The 22133-nt window shown below is 41.0% G+C and overlaps 2 protein-coding genes across 2 annotated transcripts; both read right to left on the bottom strand.

The window, feature by feature from the left end:
* Window positions 1–2852: 2852 nt before the first annotated feature.
* On the bottom strand, window positions 2853–7440 carry LOC306933844 (histone H1-like; the record flags this gene model as incomplete). The annotated part of the gene is made up of 2 exons (XM_079516179.1): window positions 2853–2945; window positions 6925–7440. Coding segments are annotated over 2 exons (609 nt in total), but the record flags the coding sequence as incomplete, so codon positions are not given.
* Window positions 7441–10941: 3501 nt separating this feature from the next.
* LOC306933834 (histone H1-like) lies at window positions 10942–20930 on the bottom strand (the record flags this gene model as incomplete). Its single annotated transcript, XM_079516168.1, has 2 exons — window positions 10942–11070; window positions 20460–20930. Coding segments are annotated over 2 exons (600 nt in total), but the record flags the coding sequence as incomplete, so codon positions are not given.
* Window positions 20931–22133: the final 1203 nt, after the last annotated feature.

Below are 22133 nucleotides of genomic sequence, written 5' to 3'. Positions count from 1 at the left end.
TTTTAATTTGGACAAATAACTCACTGTGATCAGAAAACTAAGAGTGTTTAAATCTTCTATAAACTGTATGTATATTTGATTATGGAGACACTTCTCAGGTAGGCCCAGATACTTCTAGCCTGGTTAATAAACCAGACCGAATCAGCCGTTGGCAAAAAAAAGAAAAGCCTGCCAGTGTTGTGTGATATTAGTCTGGCTTATTAGCCAGGCTAACATACTTCATTATGTGCCATGCTGCAAAGCAAATGTACTCATTGTACTCTGCATAAAATACAAATATATATAGGCATACTTCTTCCCTAGTGCCATTTCACACATTTCTATTACAATTACAATTACAATGTATGCGTTTAGCAGACACTCTTAATCCAGAGCGATTTACATTAAATTTACAAAAAGCATGGCAATACATCACATACATAGAAAGGGGAGGCATTGTTTCATTGTATTGAACTCAACAAGATGCTTCACACCAAAACCAGCAGTTGTTCACACTTCATCGTCCTGGAATGGGTGCGGAATGAGACTCTTCTGTACCAAGCAAGTCTAGAGTTTTGGTTTAAATCTAATAGACATGTCTAGTATCAATGGCTTCTCAAAGCGCAGGTTGAGCATGTTTTACTAGGGGAGGGGATCAGAATTTATTGTAAGAATTGTTATCAGAGTAATAAATACACAAGCGTTTACAGGACATTGCAGAAAACATAGCAGGACGCTGTCATTGTACAGCTGCACAACTCCTGAATCCAGTCACCAGGAGTTAATCTGCAATAAAAGTTAGTCCAATCTCCCATTTGATGCCCCGTACTGAGTTCAAAGGTTATCTAAAGTCCAATAAACATAACTCATGGGACCTTAAAGAAATTTATTTTTTTAATTATTACCACCGGGATACATATCCCAAAACGAATGGGTCAGCGTGATATGAACAAATGAGTGTGCGTGTGTGTGTGTGTGTGTGTGTGTGTGTGTGTGTGTGTGTGTGTGTGTGTGTGTGTGTGTGTGTGTGTGTGTGTGTGTGTGTGTGTGTGTGTGTGTGTGTGTGTGTGTGTGTGTGTGTGTGTGCGTGCGTGCGTGTATGCATTGATGTAGGCCTATGTATGTGTAAAAGGACCCCCCCTAAAATGAGAAGCTGCATCTCAAGGGCTAACCTCTGTGTGTGTGGACGCTGCACACAGAATGAAAAACAACAAGCAATGCTTGATAAATGCATTTTATATATGTGATGTATCCCCATGCTTTTAGTTCTTGCCTAATGTAAATCGCTCTGGATTAAATGTCTAAATTGTTGTAAATTGCACAGCAGAATTAGGGCGATACCCACTCATTAATATACCCACTCATCAAAATAATGAAGAGAGCGATTACATTTCAGGACCGCCTAAAATAAAGGTGGTCAATCATAGAGAAAACCTACAGGGATGCCCCCTATGTCAGCTGGTCCAGGGACTATATGCCAGGCGGTAAACCCATTGGATTTAACCAGATTATAAGAAAACAAAAAGAAAGCTATACCTGACGACTGGAAAGAGACTACCAAAAAACATAGCTAAATGGAATGCTATCTATCACTAAAAAGATAATATACATGGCTGAATACCTGAGCACGGTAAAATGACCCAAAATTTAGGAAGTGTGTATGTGTGTGTGTGTGTGTCAAGATAATGGTCACATTTAGTGTTGTTCTCTCTCTCACACACAAACACAAACAAAAACTCTCTCTATATTCTATATCATATTATAATATATATATTAATATGTATGTGATTAATTATCCCCACCCTTCCTAATGTTTTGTCAAATCTAGCCTCGACGAATTCATGCAAAGACTAAACTATGTTATTTCGATAGCATGTATAATATACTATATAGACTATATTGTACAGATATTCTACTGTTAGACAATAGACAGATGTTATGTTCTCATCCTTGATGACTGTTTTGGATCAGAGCAATGAGAGCATCATAGATAGGTCAGCAGCAGAAATTATGTTTGCAATACATAATATTAGCAATGAATATTTTAGAAAGGGTCCATATTTTTGCTCGTAAGGCAAAAAATCACACCCGTGTGAACTGAGTGGTGTAAGGTTTTATATAGCATGATCAGCTGTGGTCTGACGTAATGTCTGACGTTAAAGATCTTTGGCTAGGTAGACTCGTCTTCTGATGTGATGATTCAGCTGGAGTTTTTGTCCGATGTGAGGTATTATATAAGGTAAGGTATTATATAGCCTGATCAGCTCTGATCTGACGTAATGAAATCACACCTGGATGTGATTTCACAACTGGCTTTTTTTGTGCAGAGAAAATGACCATGGTTGCTACGGTCATCCAGTTCACCCGGGTGTGATTTAATTACGTCAGAAATTATTTTGAACATAGCAACCATGCTCATTTTTTTCTGCACACAAAAGCCAGTTGTAGGAGTGGTTTACACCACTCAAAAAAATGTATACGAAAATGTATTAATATAAAGCCATAAGCTTCCAGTGCCAACATGTGACCATGACGTAAAAAGTGAGGATAGTATACTCTTATAAAAGAATGTGGTCGGCTCTTAAAAGAGCCTTTTGTGGGTATAAAGATGGAGCAGGCAGTTTACTTCTTTTTGGGAGCGGCCTTTTTTGCTGCCTTGGGTTTGGCAACACTAGAATTGCATTGTATGTAGTCACAGCACTTTATAGTATAGTATACGTATAGTTTATAGTGTCATTATATAGATATTCCACTGTTACGTTCTTAGCTTACGCATTTACTACTTTCTATGTATGTGATGTATTGCCATGCTTTTTGTAAATTTAATGTAAATCGCTTGCTCTGTACATTTGCTTTGCAGCATGGCACATAATGAAGTATCTTAGCCTGGCTAAGAAGCCCGCTGCTGCGGGCTTCTTAGCCACTTTCTTGGGGCTCTTGGCGGCCTTCTTCGGGCTTTTAGCTGCTACTTTCTTGGCGGCAGGCTTCTTGGCTTTCTTGGGTGATTTATTGGCGGCTGCGGGCTTCTTTGCTGCCACCTTCTTGGGCTTCTTAGCTGCTGCGGGTTTCTTGGCTGCAGCAGGCTTCTTTGCTTTAACTGCTTTCTTAGCAATAGGTTTCTTTACCTTCACCGCTTCTGCCTTGTTCATCTTGAAAGAGCCAGAAGCCCCGGTGCCTTTGAGCTGGACCAGGGTGCCTTTAGCGACCTGCAGGCTCTTGACGGCGATCTTAACGCGGGACTTGTTCTTCTCAACATCGTAGCCGCCGGCAGCCAGAGCCTTCTTGACCGCAGCCAGGGACACACCGCTCCGCTCCTTGGAGGCGGACACGGCCTTGACGACCAGCTCAGCGACGCTGGGGCCGGTGTTCTTGGGTCGGGGTGGTGCCTTCTTCTTGGCGGCCTTGGCCGGTGACGGAGCTGGTGCTGGTGCGACTTCTGCCATTATTGTCTCGGATAGTAGATTGCTGTTCCTTCTCTCAAGTAAACTCTCACAGACTGATGCTGAACGCTCTGAAGGGGCTGGACTTAAACACCACATGAGAACCATGTAGAGTCAACACACAAAGGCCCTCTTCTCTCTTGTGCCACTTGTGTTTTCTCCTCGATTAAAACAAGTTATAACAAACTACTGTGTATATTATTTAATGCGACAAAGAGCTGACCAGTTAACACACATGTGCCTTTCTATCATGAATGTATATCTAAGATGAAAGCAGTGCACTCCTTTTTAGTAATAACCTCAAAACATCACCTGTCTAGAGTCAGATCAAAGTGTTGCCTTTGTCATTTTTCTTCTAAAATATTGTAAACTATGTTCTAATAACAACAATACTCACAATCAATTTAGTAGACATTCCTGGTGACGTGATACCATAAACTATGATTTTGTTATGTCATCCGTTTTGCTATAAATATAATGTTTTCTGAACGCAGTAAACACACTCCTGTTCAAGGAAAGCATGATGGTGGAGTTGATCCCAACTTCCAATGACAGAATGCCAGCTGTTGGAAAACTTGGTTAATTTTAATTTGGACAAATAACTCACTGTGATCAGAAAACTAAGAGTGTTTAAATCTTCTATAAACTGTATGTATATTTGATTATGGAGACACTTCTCAGGTAGGCCCAGATACTTCTAGCCTGGTTAATAAACCAGACCGAATCAGCCGTTGGCAAAAAAAAGAAAAGCCTGCCAGTGTTGTGTGATATTAGTCTGGCTTATTAGCCAGGCTAACATACTTCATTATGTGCCATGCTGCAAAGCAAATGTACTCATTGTACTCTGCATAAAATACAAATATATATAGGCATACTTCTTCCCTAGTGCCATTTCACACATTTCTATTACAATTACAATTACAATGTATGCGTTTAGCAGACACTCTTAATCCAGAGCGATTTACATTAAATTTACAAAAAGCATGGCAATACATCACATACATAGAAAGGGGAGGCATTGTTTCATTGTATTGAACTCAACAAGATGCTTCACACCAAAACCAGCAGTTGTTCACACTTCATCGTCCTGGAATGGGTGCGGAATGAGACTCTTCTGTACCAAGCAAGTCTAGAGTTTTGGTTTAAATCTAATAGACATGTCTAGTATCAATGGCTTCTCAAAGCGCAGGTTGAGCATGTTTTACTAGGGGAGGGGATCAGAATTTATTGTAAGAATTGTTATCAGAGTAATAAATACACAAGCGTTTACAGGACATTGCAGAAAACATAGCAGGACGCTGTCATTGTACAGCTGCACAACTCCTGAATCCAGTCACCAGGAGTTAATCTGCAATAAAAGTTAGTCCAATCTCCCATTTGATGCCCCGTACTGAGTTCAAAGGTTATCTAAAGTCCAATAAACATAACTCATGGGACCTTAAAGAAATTTATTTTTTTAATTATTACCACCGGGATACATATCCCAAAACGAATGGGTCAGCGTGATATGAACAAATGAGTGTGCGTGTGTGTGTGTGTGTGTGTGTGTGTGTGTGTGTGTGTGTGTGTGTGTGTGTGTGTGTGTGTGTGTGTGTGTGTGTGTGTGTGTGTGTGTGTGTGTGTGTGTGTGTGTGTGTGTGTGTGTGTGTGCGTGCGTGTATGCATTGATGTAGGCCTATGTATGTGTAAAAGGACCCCCCCTAAAATGAGAAGCTGCATCTCAAGGGCTAACCTCTGTGTGTGTGGACGCTGCACACAGAATGAAAAACAACAAGCAATGCTTGATAAATGCATTTTATATATGTGATGTATCCCCATGCTTTTAGTTCTTGCCTAATGTAAATCGCTCTGGATTAAATGTCTAAATTGTTGTAAATTGCACAGCAGAATTAGGGCGATACCCACTCATTAATATACCCACTCATCAAAATAATGAAGAGAGCGATTACATTTCAGGACCGCCTAAAATAAAGGTGGTCAATCATAGAGAAAACCTACAGGGATGCCCCCTATGTCAGCTGGTCCAGGGACTATATGCCAGGCGGTAAACCCATTGGATTTAACCAGATTATAAGAAAACAAAAAGAAAGCTATACCTGACGACTGGAAAGAGACTACCAAAAAACATAGCTAAATGGAATGCTATCTATCACTAAAAAGATAATATACATGGCTGAATACCTGAGCACGGTAAAATGACCCAAAATTTAGGAAGTGTGTATGTGTGTGTGTGTGTGTGTCAAGATAATGGTCACATTTAGTGTTGTTCTCTCTCTCACACACAAACACAAACAAAAACTCTCTCTATATTCTATATCATATTATAATATATATATTAATATGTATGTGATTAATTATCCCCACCCTTCCTAATGTTTTGTCAAATCTAGCCTCGACGAATTCATGCAAAGACTAAACTATGTTATTTCGATAGCATGTATAATATACTATATAGACTATATTGTACAGATATTCTACTGTTAGACAATAGACAGATGTTATGTTCTCATCCTTGATGACTGTTTTGGATCAGAGCAATGAGAGCATCATAGATAGGTCAGCAGCAGAAATTATGTTTGCAATACATAATATTAGCAATGAATATTTTAGAAAGGGTCCATATTTTTGCTCGTAAGGCAAAAAATCACACCCGTGTGAACTGAGTGGTGTAAGGTTTTATATAGCATGATCAGCTGTGGTCTGACGTAATGTCTGACGTTAAAGATCTTTGGCTAGGTAGACTCGTCTTCTGATGTGATGATTTGTGACCATGAAGTTGATTCAGCTGGAGTTTTTGTCCGATGTGAGGTATTATATAAGGTAAGGTATTATATAGCCTGATCAGCTCTGATCTGACGTAATGAAATCACACCTGGATGTGATTTCACAACTGGCTTTTTTTGTGCAGAGAAAATGACCATGGTTGCTACGGTCATCCAGTTCACCCGGGTGTGATTTAATTACGTCAGAAATTATTTTGAACATAGCAACCATGCTCATTTTTTTCTGCACACAAAAGCCAGTTGTAGGAGTGGTTTACACCACTCAAAAAAATGTATACGAAAATGTATTAATATAAAGCCATAAGCTTCCAGTGCCAACATGTGACCATGACGTAAAAAGTGAGGATAGTATACTCTTATAAAAGAATGTGGTCGGCTCTTAAAAGAGCCTTTTGTGGGTATAAAGATGGAGCAGGCAGTTTACTTCTTTTTGGGAGCGGCCTTTTTTGCTGCCTTGGGTTTGGCAACACTAGAATTGCATTGTATCTAGTCACAGCACTTTATAGTATAGTATACGTATAGTTTATAGTGTCATTATATAGATATTCCACTGTTACGTTCTTAGCTTACGCATTTACTACTTTCTATGTATGTGATGTATTGCCATGCTTTTTGTAAATTTAATGTAAATCGCTTGCTCTGTACATTTGCTTTGCAGCATGGCACATAATGAAGTATCTTAGCCTGGCTAAGAAGCCCGCTGCTGCGGGCTTCTTAGCCACTTTCTTGGGGCTCTTGGCGGCCTTCTTCGGGCTTTTAGCTGCTACTTTCTTGGCGGCAGGCTTCTTGGCTTTCTTGGGTGATTTATTGGCGGCTGCGGGCTTCTTTGCTGCCACCTTCTTGGGCTTCTTAGCTGCTGCGGGTTTCTTGGCTGCAGCAGGCTTCTTTGCTTTAACTGCTTTCTTAGCAATAGGTTTCTTTACCTTCACCGCTTCTGCCTTGTTCATCTTGAAAGAGCCAGAAGCCCCGGTGCCTTTGAGCTGGACCAGGGTGCCTTTAGCGACCAGGCTCTTGACGGCGATCTTAACGCGGGACTTGTTCTTCTCAACATCGTAGCCGCCGGCAGCCAGAGCCTTCTTGACCGCAGCCAGGGACACACCGCTCCGCTCCTTGGAGGCGGACACGGCCTTGACGACCAGCTCAGCGACGCTGGGGCCGGTGTTCTTGGGTCGGGGTGGTGCCTTCTTCTTGGCGGCCTTGGCCGGTGACGGAGCTGGTGCTGGTGCGACTTCTGCCATTATTGTCTCGGATAGTAGATTGCTGTTCCTTCTCTCAAGTAAACTCTCACAGACTGATGCTGAACGCTCTGAAGGGGCTGGACTTAAACACCACATGAGAACCATGTAGAGTCAACACACAAAGGCCCTCTTCTCTCTTGTGCCACTTGTGTTTTCTCCTCGATTAAAACAAGTTATAACAAACTACTGTGTATATTATTTAATGCGACAAAGAGCTGACCAGTTAACACACATGTGCCTTTCTATCATGAATGTATATCTAAGATGAAAGCAGTGCACTCCTTTTTAGTAATAACCTCAAAACATCACCTGTCTAGAGTCAGATCAAAGTGTTGCCTTTGTCATTTTTCTTCTAAAATATTGTAAACTATGTTCTAATAACAACAATACTCACAATCAATTTAGTAGACATTCCTGGTGACGTGATACCATAAACTATGATTTTGTTATGTCATCCGTTTTGCTATAAATATAATGTTTTCTGAACGCAGTAAACACACTCCTGTTCAAGGAAAGCATGATGGTGGAGTTGATCCCAACTTCCAATGACAGAATGCCAGCTGTTGGAAAACTTGGTTAATTTTAATTTGGACAAATAACTCACTGTGATCAGAAAACTAAGAGTGTTTAAATCTTCTATAAACTGTATGTATATTTGATTATGGAGACACTTCTCAGGTAGGCCCAGATACTTCTAGCCTGGTTAATAAACCAGACCGAATCAGCCGTTGGCAAAAAAAAGAAAAGCCTGCCAGTGTTGTGTGATATTAGTCTGGCTTATTAGCCAGGCTAACATACTTCATTATGTGCCATGCTGCAAAGCAAATGTACTCATTGTACTCTGCATAAAATACAAATATATATAGGCATACTTCTTCCCTAGTGCCATTTCACACATTTCTATTACAATTACAATTACAATGTATGCGTTTAGCAGACACTCTTAATCCAGAGCGATTTACATTAAATTTACAAAAAGCATGGCAATACATCACATACATAGAAAGGGGAGGCATTGTTTCATTGTATTGAACTCAACAAGATGCTTCACACCAAAACCAGCAGTTGTTCACACTTCATCGTCCTGGAATGGGTGCGGAATGAGACTCTTCTGTACCAAGCAAGTCTAGAGTTTTGGTTTAAATCTAATAGACATGTCTAGTATCAATGGCTTCTCAAAGCGCAGGTTGAGCATGTTTTACTAGGGGAGGGGATCAGAATTTATTGTAAGAATTGTTATCAGAGTAATAAATACACAAGCGTTTACAGGACATTGCAGAAAACATAGCAGGACGCTGTCATTGTACAGCTGCACAACTCCTGAATCCAGTCACCAGGAGTTAATCTGCAATAAAAGTTAGTCCAATCTCCCATTTGATGCCCCGTACTGAGTTCAAAGGTTATCTAAAGTCCAATAAACATAACTCATGGGACCTTAAAGAAATTTTTTTTTTTAATTATTACCACCGGGATACATATCCCAAAACGAATGGGTCAGCGTGATATGAACAAATGAGTGTGCGTGTGTGTGTGTGTGTGTGTGTGTGTGTGTGTGTGTGTGTGTGTGTGTGTGTGTGTGTGTGTGTGTGTGTGTGTGTGTGTGTGTGTGTGTGTGTGTGTGTGTGTGTGTGTGTGTGTGTGTGTGTGTGTGTGTGTGTGTGTGTGTGTGTGTGTGTGTGTGTGCGTGCGTGCGTGTATGCATTGATGTAGGCCTATGTATGTGTAAAAGGACCCCCCCTAAAATGAGAAGCTGCATCTCAAGGGCTAACCTCTGTGTGTGTGGACGCTGCACACAGAATGAAAAACAACAAGCAATGCTTGATAAATGCATTTTATATATGTGATGTATCCCCATGCTTTTAGTTCTTGCCTAATGTAAATCGCTCTGGATTAAATGTCTAAATTGTTGTAAATTGCACAGCAGAATTAGGGCGATACCCACTCATTAATATACCCACTCATCAAAATAATGAAGAGAGCGATTACATTTCAGGACCGCCTAAAATAAAGGTGGTCAATCATAGAGAAAACCTACAGGGATGCCCCCTATGTCAGCTGGTCCAGGGACTATATGCCAGGCGGTAAACCCATTGGATTTAACCAGATTATAAGAAAACAAAAAGAAAGCTATACCTGACGACTGGAAAGAGACTACCAAAAAACATAGCTAAATGGAATGCTATCTATCACTAAAAAGATAATATACATGGCTGAATACCTGAGCACGGTAAAATGACCCAAAATTTAGGAAGTGTGTATGTGTGTGTGTGTGTGTCAAGATAATGGTCACATTTAGTGTTGTTCTCTCTCTCACACACAAACACAAACAAAAACTCTCTCTATATTCTATATCATATTATAATATATATATTAATATGTATGTGATTAATTATCCCCACCCTTCCTAATGTTTTGTCAAATCTAGCCTCGACGAATTCATGCAAAGACTAAACTATGTTATTTCGATAGCATGTATAATATACTATATAGACTATATTGTACAGATATTCTACTGTTAGACAATAGACAGATGTTATGTTCTCATCCTTGATGACTGTTTTGGATCAGAGCAATGAGAGCATCATAGATAGGTCAGCAGCAGAAATTATGTTTGCAATACATAATATTAGCAATGAATATTTTAGAAAGGGTCCATATTTTTGCTCGTAAGGCAAAAAATCACACCCGTGTGAACTGAGTGGTGTAAGGTTTTATATAGCATGATCAGCTGTGGTCTGACGTAATGTCTGACGTTAAAGATCTTTGGCTAGGTAGACTCGTCTTCTGATGTGATGATTTGTGACCATGAAGTTGATTCAGCTGGAGTTTTTGTCCGATGTGAGGTATTATATAAGGTAAGGTATTATATAGCCTGATCAGCTCTGATCTGACGTAATGAAATCACACCTGGATGTGATTTCACAACTGGCTTTTTTTGTGCAGAGAAAATGACCATGGTTGCTACGGTCATCCAGTTCACCCGGGTGTGATTTAATTACGTCAGAAATTATTTTGAACATAGCAACCATGCTCATTTTTTTCTGCACACAAAAGCCAGTTGTAGGAGTGGTTTACACCACTCAAAAAAATGTATACGAAAATGTATTAATATAAAGCCATAAGCTTCCAGTGCCAACATGTGACCATGACGTAAAAAGTGAGGATAGTATACTCTTATAAAAGAATGTGGTCGGCTCTTAAAAGAGCCTTTTGTGGGTATAAAGATGGAGCAGGCAGTTTACTTCTTTTTGGGAGCGGCCTTTTTTGCTGCCTTGGGTTTGGCAACACTAGAATTGCATTGTATGTAGTCACAGCACTTTATAGTATAGTATACGTATAGTTTATAGTGTCATTATATAGATATTCCACTGTTACGTTCTTAGCTTACGCATTTACTACTTTCTATGTATGTGATGTATTGCCATGCTTTTTGTAAATTTAATGTAAATCGCTTGCTCTGTACATTTGCTTTGCAGCATGGCACATAATGAAGTATCTTAGCCTGGCTAAGAAGCCCGCTGCTGCGGGCTTCTTAGCCACTTTCTTGGGGCTCTTGGCGGCCTTCTTCGGGCTTTTAGCTGCTACTTTCTTGGCGGCAGGCTTCTTGGCTTTCTTGGGTGATTTATTGGCGGCTGCGGGCTTCTTTGCTGCCACCTTCTTGGGCTTCTTAGCTGCTGCGGGTTTCTTGGCTGCAGCAGGCTTCTTTGCTTTAACTGCTTTCTTAGCAATAGGTTTCTTTACCTTCACCGCTTCTGCCTTGTTCATCTTGAAAGAGCCAGAAGCCCCGGTGCCTTTGAGCTGGACCAGGGTGCCTTTAGCGACCAGGCTCTTGACGGCGATCTTAACGCGGGACTTGTTCTTCTCAACATCGTAGCCGCCGGCAGCCAGAGCCTTCTTGACCGCAGCCAGGGACACACCGCTCCGCTCCTTGGAGGCGGACACGGCCTTGACGACCAGCTCAGCGACGCTGGGGCCGGTGTTCTTGGGTCGGGGTGGTGCCTTCTTCTTGGCGGCCTTGGCCGGTGACGGAGCTGGTGCTGGTGCGACTTCTGCCATTATTGTCTCGGATAGTAGATTGCTGTTCCTTCTCTCAAGTAAACTCTCACAGACTGATGCTGAACGCTCTGAAGGGGCTGGACTTAAACACCACATGAGAACCATGTAGAGTCAACACACAAAGGCCCTCTTCTCTCTTGTGCCACTTGTGTTTTCTCCTCGATTAAAACAAGTTATAACAAACTACTGTGTATATTATTTAATGCGACAAAGAGCTGACCAGTTAACACACATGTGCCTTTCTATCATGAATGTATATCTAAGATGAAAGCAGTGCACTCCTTTTTAGTAATAACCTCAAAACATCACCTGTCTAGAGTCAGATCAAAGTGTTGCCTTTGTCATTTTTCTTCTAAAATATTGTAAACTATGTTCTAATAACAACAATACTCACAATCAATTTAGTAGACATTCCTGGTGACGTGATACCATAAACTATGATTTTGTTATGTCATCCGTTTTGCTATAAATATAATGTTTTCTGAACGCAGTAAACACACTCCTGTTCAAGGAAAGCATGATGGTGGAGTTGATCCCAACTTCCAATGACAGAATGCCAGCTGTTGGAGAACTTGGTTAATTTTAATTTGGACAAATAACTCACTGTGATCAGAAAACTAAGAGTGTTTAAATCTTCTATAAACTGTATGTATATTTGATTATGGAGACACTTCTCAGGTAGGCCCAGATACTTCTAGCCTGGTTAATAAACCAGACCGAATCAGCCGTTGGCAAAAAAAAGAAAAGCCTGCCAGTGTTGTGTGATATTAGTCTGGCTTATTAGCCAGGCTAACATACTTCATTATGTGCCATGCTGCAAAGCAAATGTACTCATTGTACTCTGCATAAAATACAAATATATATAGGCATACTTCTTCCCTAGTGCCATTTCACACATTTCTATTACAATTACAATTACAATGTATGCGTTTAGCAGACACTCTTAATCCAGAGCGATTTACATTAAATTTACAAAAAGCATGGCAATACATCACATACATAGAAAGGGGAGGCATTGTTTCATTGTATTGAACTCAACAAGATGCTTCACACCAAAACCAGCAGTTGTTCACACTTCATCGTCCTGGAATGGGTGCGGAATGAGACTCTTCTGTACCAAGCAAGTCTAGAGTTTTGGTTTAAATCTAATAGACATGTCTAGTATCAATGGCTTCTCAAAGCGCAGGTTGAGCATGTTTTACTAGGGGAGGGGATCAGAATTTATTGTAAGAATTGTTATCAGAGTAATAAATACACAAGCGTTTACAGGACATTGCAGAAAACATAGCAGGACGCTGTCATTGTACAGCTGCACAACTCCTGAATCCAGTCACCAGGAGTTAATCTGCAATAAAAGTTAGTCCAATCTCCCATTTGATGCCCCGTACTGAGTTCAAAGGTTATCTAAAGTCCAATAAACATAACTCATGGGACCTTAAAGAAATTTATTTTTTTAATTATTACCACCGGGATACATATCCCAAAACGAATGGGTCAGCGTGATATGAACAAATGAGTGTGCTGTGTGTGTGTGTGTGTGTGTGTGTGTGTGTGTGTGTGTGTGTGTGTGTGTGTGTGTGTGTGTGTGTGTGTGTGTGTGTGTGTGTGTGTGTGTGTGTGTGTGTGTGTGTGTGTGTGTGTGTGTGTGTGCGTGCGTGCGTGTATGCATTGATGTAGGCCTATGTATGTGTAAAAGGACCCCCCCTAAAATGAGAAGCTGCATCTCAAGGGCTAACCTCTGTGTGTGTGGACGCTGCACACAGAATGAAAAACAACAAGCAATGCTTGATAAATGCATTTTATATATGTGATGTATCCCCATGCTTTTAGTTCTTGCCTAATGTAAATCGCTCTGGATTAAATGTCTGCTAAATGTCTAAATTGTTGTAAATTGCACAGCAGAATTAGGGCGATACCCACTCATTAATATACCCACTCATCAAAATAATGAAGAGAGCGATTACATTTCAGGACCGCCTAAAATAAAGGTGGTCAATCATAGAGAAAACCTACAGGGATGCCCCCTATGTCAGCTGGTCCAGGGACTATATGCCAGGCGGTAAACCCATTGGATTTAACCAGATTATAAGAAAACAAAAAGAAAGCTATACCTGACGACTGGAAAGAGACTACCAAAAAACATAGCTAAATGGAATGCTATCTATCACTAAAAAGATAATATACATGGATGAATACCTGAGCACGGTAAAATGACCCAAAATTTAGGAAGTGTGTATGTGTGTGTGTGTGTGTGTGTGTGTGTGTGTGTGTGTGTGTGTGTGTGTGTGTGTGTGTGTGTGTGTGTGTGTGTGTGTGTGTGTGTGTGTGTGTGTGTGTGTGTGTGTGCACATGCATGAGAACAACTACAGAGAGTGCTTTAACACCAAGCAACAGTGCAAGACTAAGAACTTTGTTTCCTATGGTGATCCAGCCTAGGAAATACCCACGGACTGGTTGTCAGAGGGTTTCGACAACTTGGGATGCTCGCCCAAAGACAAGGCATGCAAGGCTGGCAAAGTGTGTCATCTCTGCTGCCCTTTATATCATGAGGACATATCCATGAGTTTGTGAATGTAACCTTTACGGCACCTAAAATATTTGTGTTCCTGTATGCTTTCCGTGTGTGGACATACATAAATTGTTACGTTAAACTGTGTGTGTGTGCGTGCGTGTGTGTGTGTGTGTGTGTGTGTGTGTGTGTGTGTGTGTGTGTGTGTGTGTGTGTGTGTGTGTGTGTGTGTGTGTGTGTGTGTGTGTGTGTGTGTGTGTGTGTGTGTGTGTGTGTGTGTGTGTGTGTGTGTGTGTGTGTGTGTTAGAGAGAGAGGGGGAGGGGGAGTGGGAATCTCTCTCTCTCTCTCTCTCTCTCTCTCTCTCTCTCTCTCTCTCTCTCTCTCTCTCAAAAATAACAAGCGACCCTTGATACAATAATAATCAATGTGTTGCGTGCCCTGGCCGTGATAATAAAGTACAAATAAAAACGAGATGATCACCTTTAGACGGTAAACATATATGCCCGCCCCTATCCAACCAATCTATAAGTCTACATAAAGTGCTATCTAAGGGGGTAGTGTAAGTGCTACGGGCCATGATGGAGTCTGAAAAGGTGGGTTTTCAGACTATAGCGGAATATTGGGAGTGAGGCTGCAGTTCTGATTGTAATGGGAAGTGCATTCCATAGTTTTGGAACACCATTGCTTGATGTTCTGTGTAAAGCACATTTAATTGACTTGTTGAAATAAAATGGCTTTGCCTTTCATAGTAGCGTGCCCCCCCTCATAGTGTTATTTAGAACAAAAGGAGTCATGCAGAACATTGGGCCACACAACTAATAGTCTTCACGCAATGTCACCTAAGATGTGTTTATCACTCTTCTACAGTATATAGAAAAACACCAACCTGGGTGTACATGCTTTTCATTAGAAGCAAATGGCCCATTGATTGATGGCTTCAAAAATATTGATGTCAATATGTATTAGGGGTGGGGGGGATTTGCAAAATGTTCTAACTGAATGTATTGATTTGATTACGTGACTAATAAAATGGCTTTGCCTTTCATAGCGTGCCCCCCCTCATAGTGTTATTTAGAACAAAAGGAGTCATAAGGCAAAAAAAAATTATACGAAAATGTATTAATATAAAGCCATAAGCTTCCAGTGCCAACATGTGACCATGACGTAAAAAGTGAGGATAGTATACTCTTATAAAATAATGTGGTCGGCTCTTAAAAGAGCCTTTTGTGGGTATAAAGATGGAGCAGGCAGTTTACTTTTTGATTTAACTTTTTGATTTAACCAAAAACTAACAGACCTTTGAATAAAACTAATACAATATCGAAAATGTATATGGAGAAACACGGTCCTCGTCCATTTTTTTCAGCAGGTAATCGATCCGCTCCGGGCCGGGCATCTCCTCTGGACACACATACCACCCGACGGCGCGCTTTGAGCCGGGCGGGGAGAGCTGTTTCTCTGGAGAGAAACAGTGCAGTTTGTCATCACGGTCCAGGATGGAACCGGGCCGCTCTGTGGAGACACGTTCCACGGGGAGACGCGGGCAGAGAGGAGACTCCACGGTCACCACACCACCACACCGGTTAGGCCCGGCAGACGACTTGAAGAAGTTCATGGCCATCTTATGCATCTTATGCTTGCTGCGCTGCACCTGGACCAGGGTGCCTTTAGCGACCAGGCTCTTGACGGCGATCTTAACGCGGGACTTGTTCTTCTCAACATCGTAGCCGCCGGCAGCCAGAGCCTTCTTGACCGCAGCCAGGGACACACCGCTCCGCTCCTTGGAGGCGGACACGGCCTTGACGACCAGCTCAGCGACGCTGGGGCCGGTGTTCTTGGGTCGGGGTGGTGCCTTCTTCTTGGCGGCCTTGGCCGGTGACGGAGCTGGTGCTGGTGCGACTTCTGCCATTATTGTCTCGGATAGTAGATTGCTGTTCCTTCTCTCAAGTAAACTCTCACAGACTGATGCTGAACGCTCTGAAGGGGCTGGACTTAAACACCACATGAGAACCATGTAGAGTCAACACACAAAGGCCCTCTTCTCTCTTGTGCCACTTGTGTTTTCTCCTCGATTAAAACAAGTTATAACAAACTACTGTGTATATTATTTAATGCGACAAAGAGCTGACCAGTTAACACACATGTGCCTTTCTATCATGAATGTATATCTAAGATGAAAGCAGTGCACTCCTTTTTAGTAATAACCTCAAAACATCACCTGTCTAGAGTCAGATCAAAGTGTTGCCTTTGTCATTTTTCTTCTAAAATATTGTAAACTATGTTCTAATAACAACAATACTCACAATCAATTTAGTAGACATTCCTGGTGACGTGATACCATAAACTATGATTTTGTTATGTCATCCGTTTTGCTATAAATATAATGTTTTCTGAACGCAGTAAACACACTCCTGTTCAAGGAAAGCATGATGGTGGAGTTGATCCCAACTTCCAATGACAGAATGCCAGCTGTTGGAGAACTTGGTTAATTTTAATTTGGACAAATAACTCACTGTGATCAGAAAACTAAGAGTGTTTAAATCTTCTATAAACTGTATGTATATTTGATTATGGAGACACTTCTCAGGTAGGCCCAGATACTTCTAGCCTGGTTAATAAACCAGACCGAATCAGCCGTTGGCAAAAAAAAGAAAAGCCTGCCAGTGTTGTGTGATATTAGTCTGGCTTATTAGCCAGGCTAACATACTTCATTATGTGCCATGCTGCAAAGCAAATGTACTCATTGTACTCTGCATAAAATACAAATATATATAGGCATACTTCTTCCCTAGTGCCATTTCACACATTTCTATTACAATTACAATTACAATGTATGCGTTTAGCAGACACTCTTAATCCAGAGCGATTTACATTAAATGTACAAAAAGCATGGCAATACATCACATACATAGAAAGGGGAGGCATTGTTTCATTGTATTGAACTCAACAAGATGCTTCACACCAAAACCAGCAGTTGTTCACACTTCATCGTCCTGGAATGGGTGCGGAATGAGACTCTTCTGTACCAAGCAAGTCTAGAGTTTTGGTTTAAATCTAATAGACATGTCTAGTATCAATGGCTTCTCAAAGCGCAGGTTGAGCATGTTTTACTAGGGGAGGGGATCAGAATTTATTGTAAGAATTGTTATCAGAGTAATAAATACACAAGCGTTTACAGGACATTGCAGAAAACATAGCAGGACGCTGTCATTGTACAGCTGCACAACTCCTGAATCCAGTCACCAGGAGTTAATCTGCAATAAAAGTTAGTCCAATCTCCCATTTGATGCCCCGTACTGAGTTCAAAGGTTATCTAAAGTCCAATAAACATAACTCATGGGACCTTAAAGAAATTTATTTTTTTAATTATTACCACCGGGATACATATCCCAAAACGAATGGGTCAGCGTGATATGAACAAATGAGTGTGCGTGTGTGTGTGTGTGTGTGTGTGTGTGTGTGTGTGTGTGTGTGTGTGTGTGTGTGTGTGTGTGTGTGTGTGTGTGTGTGTGTGTGTGTGTGTGTGTGTGTGCGTGCGTGCGTGTATGCATTGATGTAGGCCTATGTATGTGTAAAAGGACCCCCCCTAAAATGAGAAGCTGCATCTCAAGGGCTAACCTCTGTGTGTGTGGACGCTGCACACAGAATGAAAAACAACAAGCAATGCTTGATAAATGCATTTTATATATGTGATGTATCCCCATGCTTTTAGTTCTTGCCTAATGTAAATCGCTCTGGATTAAATGTCTGCTAAATGTCTAAATTGTTGTAAATTGCACAGCAGAATTAGGGCGATACCCACTCATTAATATACCCACTCATCAAAATAATGAAGAGAGCGATTACATTTCAGGACCGCCTAAAATAAAGGTGGTCAATCATAGAGAAAACCTACAGGGATGCCCCCTATGTCAGCTGGTCCAGGGACTATATGCCAGGCGGTAAACCCATTGGATTTAACCAGATTATAAGAAAACAAAAAGAAAGCTATACCTGACGACTGGAAAGAGACTACCAAAAAACATAGCTAAATGGAATGCTATCTATCACTAAAAAGATAATATACATGGCTGAATACCTGAGCACGGTAAAATGACCCAAAATTTAGGAAGTGTGTATGTGTGTGTGTGTGTGTCAAGATAATGGTCACATTTAGTGTTGTTCTCTCTCTCACACACAAACACAAACAAAAACTCTCTCTATATTCTATATCATATTATAATATATATATTAATATGTATGTGATTAATTATCCCCACCCTTCCTAATGTTTTGTCAAATCTAGCCTCGACGAATTCATGCAAAGACTAAACTATGTTATTTCGATAGCATGTATAATATACTATATAGACTATATTGTACAGATATTCTACTGTTAGACAATAGACAGATGTTATGTTCTCATCCTTGATGACTGTTTTGGATCAGAGCAATGAGAGCATCATAGATAGGTCAGCAGCAGAAATTATGTTTGCAATACATAATATTAGCAATGAATATTTTAGAAAGGGTCCGCGGCCTGGCTCAGGGCAGAGAGGATGAGCTCCGCTCGGCCGCTTAGCTTGGGGCACCAGTTGGCCATCCTCCTCATCAGCACCACGCTGCCGTTTTCTGCTTTCAGTCAACATACCCTCCCCAACATTTCCTCCCTTGCCTCTTCCTGACATTTTGAGTTCAGCTGTAGTTAGAGATAGAAAACTGAGTGTTTTGAGAGCTCAGAGACTTGCTCTTTTATGTGTGTTCGGAGGACGTAAGGGAGGACAGGCAGAGCGAGCTGCGTGGGCGTTACTAACCCCGACAGGCAGAGCGAGCTGCGTGGTTGTTACTAACCCCGCCCCCCACCACTCTCTCTCTCAATTCAATTCAATTTAATTAGCTTTATTGGCATGAATGTAGTAACTACAGTATTGCCAAAGCATACAATGCAGCAAAAAATAAAATAAATAAAAATATATCAGAAAACAATATCAAACATACAAATAGAACATTAACTTACACAATACAATATGCAAATGATCAAAATGTACAGTATTAATTAAAGTGTCCATGGTGTGTGTGTGTGTGTGTGTGTGTGTGTGTGTGTGTGTGTGTGTGTGTGTGTGTGTGTGTGTGTGTGTGTGTGTGTGTGTGTGTGTGTGTGTGTCAAGATAATGGTCACATTTAGTGTTGTTCTCTCTCTCACACACAAACACAAACAAAAACTCTCTCTATATTCTATATCATATTATAATATATATATTAATATGTATGTGATTAATTATCCCCACCCTTCCTAATGTTTTGTCAAATCTAGCCTCGACGAATTCATGCAAAGACTAAACTATGTTATTTCGATAGCATGTATAATATACTATATAGACTATATTGTACAGATATTCTACTGTTAGACAATAGACAGATGTTATGTTCTCATCCTTGATGACTGTTTTGGATCAGAGCAATGAGAGCATCATAGATAGGTCAGCAGCAGAAATTATGTTTGCAATACATAATATTAGCAATGAATATTTTAGAAAGGGTCCATATTTTTGCTCGTAAGGCAAAAAATCACACCCGTGTGAACTGAGTGGTGTAAGGTTTTATATAGCATGATCAGCTGTGGTCTGACGTAATGTCTGACGTTAAAGATCTTTGGCTAGGTAGACTCGTCTTCTGATGTGATGATTTGTGACCATGAAGTTGATTCAGCTGGAGTTTTTGTCCGATGTGAGGTATTATATAAGGTAAGGTATTATATAGCCTGATCAGCTCTGATCTGACGTAATGAAATCACACCTGGATGTGATTTCACAACTGGCTTTTTTTGTGCAGAGAAAATGACCATGGTTGCTACGGTCATCCAGTTCACCCGGGTGTGATTTAATTACGTCAGAAATTATTTTGAACATAGCAACCATGCTCATTTTTTTCTGCACACAAAAGCCAGTTGTAGGAGTGGTTTACACCACTCAAAAAAATGTATACGAAAATGTATTAATATAAAGCCATAAGCTTCCAGTGCCAACATGTGACCATGACGTAAAAAGTGAGGATAGTATACTCTTATAAAAGAATGTGGTCGGCTCTTAAAAGAGCCTTTTGTGGGTATAAAGATGGAGCAGGCAGTTTACTTCTTTTTGGGAGCGGCCTTTTTTGCTGCCTTGGGTTTGGCAACACTAGAATTGCATTGTATCTAGTCACAGCACTTTATAGTATAGTATACGTATAGTTTATAGTGTCATTATATAGATATTCCACTGTTACGTTCTTAGCTTACGCATTTACTACTTTCTATGTATGTGATGTATTGCCATGCTTTTTGTAAATTTAATGTAAATCGCTTGCTCTGTACATTTGCTTTGCAGCATGGCACATAATGAAGTATCTTAGCCTGGCTAAGAAGCCCGCTGCTGCGGGCTTCTTAGCCACTTTCTTGGGGCTCTTGGCGGCCTTCTTCGGGCTTTTAGCTGCTACTTTCTTGGCGGCAGGCTTCTTGGCTTTCTTGGGTGATTTATTGGCGGCTGCGGGCTTCTTTGCTGCCACCTTCTTGGGCTTCTTAGCTGCTGCGGGTTTCTTGGCTGCAGCAGGCTTCTTTGCTTTAACTGCTTTCTTAGCAATAGGTTTCTTTACCTTCACCGCTTCTGCCTTGTTCATCTTGAAAGAGCCAGAAGCCCCGGTGCCTTTGAGCTGGACCAGGGTGCCTTTAGCGACCAGGCTCTTGACGGCGATCTTAACGCGGGACTTGTTCTTCTCAACATCGTAGCCGCCGGCAGCCAGAGCCTTCTTGACCGCAGCCAGGGACACACCGCTCCGCTCCTTGGAGGCGGACACGGCCTTGACGACCAGCTCAGCGACGCTGGGGCCGGTGTTCTTGGGTCGGGGTGGTGCCTTCTTCTTGGCGGCCTTGGCCGGTGACGGAGCTGGTGCTGGTGCGACTTCTGCCATTATTGTCTCGGATAGTAGATTGCTGTTCCTTCTCTCAAGTAAACTCTCACAGACTGATGCTGAACGCTCTGAAGGGGCTGGACTTAAACACCACATGAGAACCATGTAGAGTCAACACACAAAGGCCCTCTTCTCTCTTGTGCCACTTGTGTTTTCTCCTCGATTAAAACAAGTTATAACAAACTACTGTGTATATTATTTAATGCGACAAAGAGCTGACCAGTTAACACACATGTGCCTTTCTATCATGAATGTATATCTAAGATGAAAGCAGTGCACTCCTTTTTAGTAATAACCTCAAAACATCACCTGTCTAGAGTCAGATCAAAGTGTTGCCTTTGTCATTTTTCTTCTAAAATATTGTAAACTATGTTCTAATAACAACAATACTCACAATCAATTTAGTAGACATTCCTGGTGACGTGATACCATAAACTATGATTTTGTTATGTCATCCGTTTTGCTATAAATATAATGTTTTCTGAACGCAGTAAACACACTCCTGTTCAAGGAAAGCATGATGGTGGAGTTGATCCCAACTTCCAATGACAGAATGCCAGCTGTTGGAAAACTTGGTTAATTTTAATTTGGACAAATAACTCACTGTGATCAGAAAACTAAGAGTGTTTAAATCTTCTATAAACTGTATGTATATTTGATTATGGAGACACTTCTCAGGTAGGCCCAGATACTTCTAGCCTGGTTAATAAACCAGACCGAATCAGCCGTTGGCAAAAAAAAGAAAAGCCTGCCAGTGTTGTGTGATATTAGTCTGGCTTATTAGCCAGGCTAACATACTTCATTATGTGCCATGCTGCAAAGCAAATGTACTCATTGTACTCTGCATAAAATACAAATATATATAGGCATACTTCTTCCCTAGTGCCATTTCACACATTTCTATTACAATTACAATTACAATGTATGCGTTTAGCAGACACTCTTAATCCAGAGCGATTTACATTAAATTTACAAAAAGCATGGCAATACATCACATACATAGAAAGGGGAGGCATTGTTTCATTGTATTGAACTCAACAAGATGCTTCACACCAAAACCAGCAGTTGTTCACACTTCATCGTCCTGGAATGGGTGCGGAATGAGACTCTTCTGTACCAAGCAAGTCTAGAGTTTTGGTTTAAATCTAATAGACATGTCTAGTATCAATGGCTTCTCAAAGCGCAGGTTGAGCATGTTTTACT

Source organism: Electrona antarctica (assembly GCF_951216825.1).
Source record: "Electrona antarctica genome assembly, chromosome: 2".
Taxonomy (NCBI): Eukaryota; Metazoa; Chordata; class Actinopteri; order Myctophiformes; family Myctophidae; genus Electrona; species Electrona antarctica.
This window is presented reverse-complemented; position numbering and strand designations above follow the sequence as displayed.